Source organism: Echinococcus granulosus (assembly GCF_000524195.1).
Source record: "Echinococcus granulosus chromosome Unknown EG_S00146, whole genome shotgun sequence".
Lineage (NCBI taxonomy): Eukaryota > Metazoa > Platyhelminthes > Cestoda > Cyclophyllidea > Taeniidae > Echinococcus > Echinococcus granulosus.
In genome coordinates, this window is record NW_020170526.1 from 135,784 (window position 1) to 144,926 (window position 9,143).

Sequence of the window (9,143 nt, forward strand, 5' to 3'; positions counted from 1 at the left end):
AAGGGGGCTAATTCGAAGTACAAAAGTGGCGCCTCACCAGAACCGAGGGATAAACCACTATCGTATTACAGTAATACTCAACTTAAAACGATGAAATTCGATGTGCTATTTTTTTCAATCGGCATATTAGGTACGTTACTTTAGCCTTATATATTACAGATTTTCAGATAGAATTGTGCAACCTTGAGAATTCGCTGAAGACGAAAAAGGGCATACTACTCTGACAGAATATATGTATTAGACATTAAGAAATAATTAGTTCCACTGGCATGGCCCGAAGGCTGAACCGCACGGCGAGGTACTATAGCCAAGGCGACGTGACTCTTTACGAAAACTAACTACTAAATTAACATTTGACGAGTTACAGAATTCAGGAACAGCAACCCTCGTTTACTCGGATATTACTGGAAATTTTGGGGACATAATGGATATTTAGACAGGGTCGATAATGAAGAGCTTGTGCACTTTGCAACTAGAGTATTCTTATAGATTTTTTTGCAAATGGGGCAGCATCCTCGTTACACTAAGAAAAATGATATTGGCTTCCACAGGAAAGAAATTTACAAGGAGATTATGGGCTACCCATGAACCTAGCCGACAATAAATCATATTAAGTCTATTTTTTAGTTGAATATTTTTGTCAGACAGATTTGTTTAACATCCATTTTCTTTTGTCACATTGAGTATGGTGCTGAAAAAATTCCGTAGCTACTCCTGGTTGCACGAGTTCAATCTGTAAATAATATACACATTCTAATTGTGTCCAAATTCAGGTTATTAATTTAGTCAAGACAAGTTAGTAAAAGTAACATTCCGAGACTTCAAGATAAATTGGCATGATACACTGAACATCAAACGAACAGGAAATAAATGAAGACAATGAATTTGAGAGTAAATGGATTGCATTGGAATATGTATTGACAATCTTTAGAAGACCTGGTAGTTTTCAACAAAGGTAAAAAAATTTAAGTATTTTCTCGCATGATTTAGTCTAGTTGGCCGAATTTATTGGGTTGAATTTAACCGCCTAATATCGATTAACTAGGCGCCATTCCTTTCAATGAGATACTATTTGTAGGTTACTGGCTAATCGCTGCTTTTACGTAATCGGAGCTGTCGTTTTTTGTTTTTATTGTCAAGCGCATCGACCCACTAAGGCCCCGGATTCCTTTCCCTTTTTTGCAAAAAATGCTTTTAACATTATGTGCATGTGAGTACTTTTTCTTAAGATCGCATGAGGTTTATAACCACATTCTGGTGCATATATCGTCAATGTATCGATATGATTGTATGCTAAGTACATTCTCCGAGGTGTTTTACTCGTTCAATCAGCTGTTAGCTAATCAGGCGGTTTCTACTGTCGCTGTTTTGCTGTTTCATAGGAGTGCTCCGGAAACGGACATGGAACAGGGATACGAGAAGCGTCTACTAGGGTCGCCCTATAAATCGGTGAAGCTCTCGAATGCTCTTTTTGCCAGTGCACAATAATTAGTCCAGGGAAATAGATAAATAGAATAACTTTATCTCCTATTCCGTCTAGTAGTCTACTATTTTTTGCTGATTTTTCACTGAATCTTTGTCTAGTATTTGTTGTTTACTTGACTCACTTTCTTTCACTCTTTATGCACCTATTTATGGTTCTAGCTACTTCTTTTTCATCAACACTGTTGGCTCATTTTTCTGAAAACGACTATTCCCCATTATTTTTCATCGCCTTATTTTAGCGATTACCCGTGCGTCGACTGCCTTATAGAGTGTTTGGTGAATCATGAACGCCTTTAAGATTTGCTGGGTTTTTAACTCATCTTTGTTGATTTTCGTTCATATTCTAGCCAATCAAATCTGGCAGTCCAATGAAGACACCGACTAAGGATAACTATCTGGATCGGTACATCCCCTCGCGCTCCAACGCTAAATGGAAGAATCCGTCATTTGAGGTGTCGAAGTGTCTGTTTCAGTCTACTTCCCAACCATCAACGGGTGTGCGTGGCCAAGGTGACGCATCACCCAGTTCGCTTTCAAACACTGGAGCCAATAGAATAGCCAACACTCAGACGACCCCATTGCGTGGCAATCAATCGAATCCAAATCTGACTTCAACACTTCCCCGTAGTAGTTCAGATTCAATTATCACAGACTATCCGCCACATTTGGCCATTGTCTCCACTCTCGTGCATAACGAACTCGTCGAAAATATTGATTCGTCCAACCAGCATTCTGTTGCTGGAGCACTAAATGAAGCAGCAATTTTTGCCCCTCGAGAAAATCTAAATATTTTTTCTGTGAGTCAATCTTGACTCCATATCTTATTAATATCGGTAACTTTAGTTCAAACTCAGAAAGGAGAGCCCTTGTAAATTAAAATCATCGCCATACTCACTATCTCCAGTATCAGAAAAAAGTCAGCGTCTCCTTCAGGCTCCTCAGAAAGTAAGTTTACAGGAAGAAAGTGTACAAACTTTTGTAGATTTAGTCTTTCATCAATCCTTGTCTTACAGTTTACGCGCTACATACCTCGGATGCCCTACAAGGTACTAGATGCCCCCGACCTGCAAGACGACTTTTATCTCAATCTTGTTGATTGGTCATCCCAAAATGTGCTCGCAGTTGGTTTGGGCGCAAGTGTGTACCTGTGGAACGCCTACACTAGTCAGGTGACGCGGCTCTGCGACTTCTCTGATGACACCGACGCCATCTCCTCCGTCTCGTGGACTAAGAAGGTGTGACTAAGACTGTGTGGCATCGTGAGTGAATGAATGAGGTGATAGGAAGGCAGGTAATAATTACTGTGTGGCTGCAACAGGGCACCAATCTGGCAGTGGCGACGTATCGCGGCCGTGTGCTCATCTGGGACGTTGAAGCCACTCGGTGCATCCGTCGATTGGAGGGCCACGTAGCGCGTGTAGGTGCGCTTGCCTGGAACGGCGATCTTTTGGCATCGGGCTCGCGTGACCGTCAAATTCTCCTTCGCGATGTCCGAGCTGGTCCGACCTCGGGCGGTGGCCTCTCGCACTCCTCTACCACTAGCTGGTCGGGCATAGAGGTTCACAGTGATGTACCCTCAGCCGCCACACCGTCTGCCACTTCCGCCTCAACTTCTGCTGCCTCTTCCTCCTCCCTTTCCCTTATGCACATCGATCGCGAGCTTCTCTCTAACTCCACTCGCGCTTCCCTTGGTCTTAACATTCCCACCAGTAGTACATCTACTGGTAGTCTCAGTGGTGGCTCAATGATCCCAAATTATAGCGGCCTCATTCCTTCTGATCTGGGCAATACCTGCCCAGGAAGTGTCCGCGTCCTCAAAGACCATAAGCAGGAGGTGTGTGATTTTTGTTCACAGCTTTTTAAACTCATCATAGGCCGCTTAGTACAATGGCTACGTAACAGCAGTAGACTTCAGTCACTGTTTTTTTTTTATAATATTACTAAACCTAATTTCAAAAGGCCGAGATTTGAGGTGATGACCAGTTTTCTTGGATTGTGACCATTTAATTCATTTGCAGAGAATGTCACCACTATTGTGCTTGCCGACTTCAAAGGATGCTACATAAATCATGGTTTTACGTACATTTTGTTAAATCTCGAGAGAAGGCACCTATAACACTAACGCAAGCAGAATTAATGTGAGTTAAAATCTCCTCATAATAACACCTAGGGTTATGAAGTATCTTTTTTTCCGACAGAATATATCATTGGATAAGTTTCTTGGAATGGTTCGCTCATATTTTGCCTTTTTTGCAGTTGCTTACTAATCATCCCGTCTGTTTAGCACAGTAACTTGTGTGTTGCACCAAATTGGCCGGTGCATACCACCGTACTTTTCATTTTGTATGTCTGCATGATCTCAGGTTAGAAGCCCATCATATCCTTGATTCACCTGCCTCAAATCTGGTCCAATCGTGTAAACCATTCAGTCTATCCCAGGTTTAACCTCTTTCAGACTAGCCGTCGGCAAGGCAAAAGCTGTGCATTTTTAGCCTCCTTAGTTTTGGGCACCTAGTTTTGGCTTGCCTTTAAAAAAGCCTAAGTACAACACTTTAAATGACTGATGAACAGTATCTTCTGTGAAAATCAACTTTACCGATAGCCTCTCACATGTGACAGTTTACAGCTAAACATGTTGGTGCTTGCTTAAGAATTTTAGCCGTTGTGTGAATTACACACCGTTAAACCATTACGCCCCTTGAAGAGATTTTCGCCTCCACTCTCAATGGTACTTATTTAGTCTTGCTCCAAGGTTTCGGTTTTGTATCCATAAAAAATCTTCAGGACCAACGAACGTGTCGCCATTCGAAATCGCTATTTAAAGTGTGCCTACTGAAATTTTTGAAGGTCTGTGGTTTGAAGTGGTCCCCGGATAATCAATACCTAGCTTCCGGTGGCAACGACAACCGTCTTCTGGTGTGGAGTCAGCATGTAGCCAGTTTTTCAACGCCTATCCTCTCCTACGAGGAGCATGTGGCCGCGGTCAAAGCCATCTCTTGGTCGCCTCACCAGCATGGCCTCCTGGCCAGCGGTGGGGGCACGGCCGACCGGTGCATCCGCTTCTGGAACACTCTCTCCGGCCAGGCTTTGCGCTCTATCGAGACTGAAAGCCAGGTTAGCCCCTCTCCTGTCCCTCCTCTCGGTTCAGTGTCTCAAATTCAGCATATGGCTCTGCAGTTTCCACACCTGTTCGAATAACGGCATTCACATTTGGCCTTTTCCTTATCCGGTATTTTAAGCTTTTTGATCTGACCGTTACAAGTGGCCCAGGTTCCCAGATAGGCTTAGACGTCTGTTTTCTATCCCTTGCCTGTTGAAGAGGCGTGCACTTGAATAAAGCCGCAATCCATCTCTGGGTCACAAGTGAGTTAATTGGGTAATGCCAAAAGCTTGCTTTGTGACCTGATTTTGACACACACCTACGCTTCCTCCTCGTGGAGCGACCACAACCCGCTGACTGGCTGATTGTGATGGGGTACGTGAGGCAATCAGTACACAAGAGGCGCGTGTATTGTCTCAGCTACCATCTGGCGCCCTCTTGGTTTATGATCGAGCCACTTTCGAGTGACTACTTGGGCGCGTATACGACTGATCCTCTCAGTTTTTATCATCATGCTTGGACCTTTATTGTTACCCAATTGTTAAAGCGTTGTCAGTACCTTTAGTTTTCGTGGTGATGATCGTGGTTTTCTTGCATTCTAAGTGGTTTTGTAATTGTTCATTAAAAAACGCTGTTGATTCGATTAAGAAACTAGTGTAATTCGGAAACTTCAATTTCTATTAAAGCACAGCTAGGATCTTAGTAACGTGCTGGTGAAAGCTAGAAGTCTGCTCACGGGTCTACTGTTAATCAAATCGAGGAATTTTGTGCCAAATTTCATTTCCAACTAAATAATTTTTTATGAAAAGCGGTCTAATTTGGCAGCCTACTATCGTTTGAAAGGAGTGCATCGCTTTTTTCTAAGTAGATGTTTCAACGGTTGCCTTCATACTTTAGTTAGATTAACTAATGCAATTCATCACCTTCCTGATTTCCTGGAGCAGTCTGTTGCCCAGATATGTGACGCATTTAGTTGAATGCGTTACGACTACCTCGATTCCATTAAACGAAAATATTCTGTGCAATTGCCACAATTTACAATCGTAACACAGACACGACCACATAGGTTATGAAATTTCGATTTATGTTGCAACACAGAGGTTTAATTGAGGTGAATTTTAAATCTCTGGTGTATCTTGATACAATTTGGAGCAGTCTAATTTAACCGGCTTTTTCGTTCTGCTGCTGAGTCTATCACTTCAATCAACTCCTGCATTGAATCCGGACTCACCTCAGCCTTGCTTATTTGAGTATTACTTTTACGGGAAAAACTGCATATCTCCCAGTAAGTATCAAATGCCGCTTGCATTAGTTGTAAAAGTGCTGTTAAGCCAAATTTTTATGCTTATATCTAATAACTGGTACTCAAGTAGAAATGGAAAAGTAAGAAGCTCATCGCTGTGTTCCCTAACATTTAGATAGCAGAGCTTTGCATGCACTACCAGTAAGTTTTTCGGGCAGTCAACAAATTTGTCCTTATCCTTTAAAGAGGGAAGAATTTTGGTTCCATGTGAAATATGGACCTGGACATGGTTAAGCGAATGTAACAAACTTTGTGACCAAATGTAGTAGTAAACCAGTCAAGGTAAACTAGTTAGTAGCTTTTCTTCCCAAAATCATTAGCGAGACTACCTAAGGCAGTTCCGTGGTTTTGGCGGTTGCATCGAAAGGTAGTTTTAAAATGAGTTTTCTGTCCAGGTATGTAATCTGGCGTGGTCGGAACACAACAATGAGTTGGTAAGCACGCACGGCTACTCACAGAATCAGATCCTCGTGTGGCAATACCCCTCGCTGCGCCAACTGGCCAAACTTACTGGCCACTCCTCGCGTGTCCTTTACCTTGCTGTCTCGCCCGACGGAGAGAACATTGTCACCGGCGCTGGGGACGAAACTCTACGCTTCTGGAATGTCTTCTGCCGAGCCAAATCACCCAAGGTAACTTCACTGTGTTTTTCCCTCTTGTTCTTTTTTTGATTTTAAACCAATGGATGAATGTTATCGGTTGAATTTGTCACGTACTGCCTTTATTTTGTGGGGTTGTAGAAAATGTCACGCACTAAATTCTAAAAGTCTTATAACGTTACTGTGTTAACCGATCACTTAAAAATATTGCGTAATTCTTAATTTTCACCGTGTATAAATGAATTTCTTGCGTTAGTGGTTTTATCACGCGGTACTTGTATACATTTGAGCCTTCGAAGTTTAAGGCTAATCCTTCGTCAATTTTTTAAAGCATAAGCCTTCTTACGCCTTAGTGTCTCATGTCTTCGATGTTTCCTTAACTTGATTCTTTAAAACATTTTTCTCTCGTAAATCGTACTTTTTTATTAGGTGGATCTGATTTTAATGGGTACAAATGTCCTTAGACATAAGTGATCTGGCTGTCTATTTTGTTACGAGCTGCCTTCACTTAATCAGTATTCTCCATGGTTTTCGGAATATTTTGGTCATATTTCACAGAAGTTTTATGCTTTTAGCTTCCCCATAAGCTATATTTGATTCCTAAAAATAAGCAGGTTTTCTTCGCCAAAGGTCTAGTCAAACACTGACCAAAAACTTCCGCATGACTGGTATTTTACTGATCGTCAAATTTCCCCGAGACCTATTTTTTGGTCGACACATTGGAAATGGTGTACGCATCCATGGAGTTCATCCCTTCATTTTTCTCCTCCGATTCGGTAATGCAACTTACAGCATCATCAAAATTGCACGTTACTCCTCATTCCTACGGACACAGATATTTTTTAAGCTAAATATGGGTTTATACCTTAAACGTAACTGCTTACTCTATCTCTTTGTAATATACATTAATTTTAATGCGGGTAAATAGGCTTTCTTAACTGTGAATGCATAAAGGTTCAAATAAGCGGTTTGATAGAGGGACAATTTTTATGTTCCCTAATTATAGCAAGTGAGGAGATATGAACCTGTTTCGTTTTGATCCCATGCTTCGCCATTTCATGAAAGGGTGTCAATCTCTTCTTTGATAGTATCTCTAATCCAAAAGCGCCTTATTCATTTGAGCTGTCAGTAATTATTCGAATATTTCCATTCCTAAATCTCAAACAATCGCCAATGACGTTTTCTTTTTGCTTACTAATTTTCGCGCCAAAATGCGTTTTAAATTACTAGAAGTCGTTAAATAATCCATCGGTTACCCCCTTTTCAGCCCACTTCATCAACTTTCAATCTATTTGGAGCGATTCGATGATTATTTAAACGCTGCAGTGTCACGGCGTTGCAACCGTCGGTATCTGATGAAACAGTTATGACTGATCCTTTTCATGTAAATTTGCAACACCGCCACCCATCTGACAGATTCTTTTGATGATTTTTACCCCGCCATTAGCAAATTTCATCTTGTCTATAATCTCTACTTCTCTATTTCTGTCGACGCATTGTAAATCGGTGGTTTTTCTTGCAAAATTCGCGACCAGTATCTCATTTTTGGAATGATCTTGCTTACGTGCTCTCCATGCCTACGCCTCAGTCTCTTCCATTGGCCCAATCTAGCTCTTCTTTAAGATGGATACTTTTAGTTTCTTTCCAACGAGCATGGGAAGTATTCCTCTATGTAGACTTCCTTTCCACGCATTTTTCTTCTGTATGTACCGACAAAAGAGTGCCCACTCCTGGGTTGCTCTGCTCTCCTAAGTATCTGAAATGTACCTCATTCCTATGCAAAATGTCTCATTAATTTTACCCTAGGGAAGGCGAGAGTACTTTCTTTTGAAATGATCTTGATCCTACGTGGACTTCATGCAAGCACAACAATCGTGCCCGCATTTTCAAGTGATAATTTCTACCTAGTCAAAAACTATTCGAGGCACATATACTTTACTTTGTGCTTTTTAAGCATTAATAGAGTTCATTGAATCTGTTTTTTATGTGTCAGTAAAGTTAGATAAGAGTACAGATGTAGTACAGTACAGTTGCCTCGGCAACGCTTACCAAATGGAGTTGAGTAAAACAAATAATTGGTACCAAATCCAAAGGTAGCACGACAAACACATGATTGAATGGCAGGACTCCCCCTAGTGCATGCGGTTCTAAACTCGCTGCCAAACTAGGCGGGTGCAGCGCAGTGCACAGGCTTTAGTGGAAGCATGTGGGAAAGGAGCGGTTTGGGTAAGATGACTTTTGCCAAGACAGTAAACCAATGCAGTAACGCTTAGCATTTTAGCACAAAAATTTGACGACCAATGAGTTCAAAGTGGTGAGCAAAACAAATGTAAAATTGCGATGTCCAATTTTAATATGCGTCTGTGTAAGAACACGAATGGGAAGAGTCGAGTTGGATCGGACGAATGCTTTGCAGTGACAAAGTACTCTTGCATAAGCCTCACGCCAAACAGTTTCATTGCATTTGGAGCAAATGCGCAGCAAGCGGATATGAGGCACCTGTTGCATAAACTGGTCGACAAAAATACGTCTAGTTCCAGATTAAACTTCGCGAAAATTTCGGTAGTTTTCCTAGTCTGTCCTACAATCACGGCAAGGCAAAGAACTGTATAATAACATATAATACCACCTTATGGAGGAGTTGGGAGGGTACTGG

General features: G+C 41.6%; 1 protein-coding gene across 1 annotated transcript; it reads left to right on the forward strand. All coding sequences in view use genetic code 11, as the record gives it.

Annotated features, from left to right (window-relative positions):
* Positions 1 to 1,272: 1,272 nt before the first annotated feature.
* Positions 1,273 to 7,796, forward strand: EGR_09407 (Fizzy-related protein; the record flags this gene model as incomplete). The annotated part of the gene is made up of 8 exons (XM_024498656.1): positions 1,273 to 1,449; positions 1,833 to 2,282; positions 2,329 to 2,430; positions 2,499 to 2,720; positions 2,804 to 3,319; positions 4,333 to 4,599; positions 6,284 to 6,520; positions 7,755 to 7,796. The coding sequence occupies 8 exons, from the start codon at positions 1,273 to 1,275 to the stop codon at positions 7,794 to 7,796; spliced, it is 2,013 nt and encodes a 670-aa protein (XP_024346945.1).
* Between the last annotated feature and the right edge of the window lie 1,347 nt (positions 7,797 to 9,143).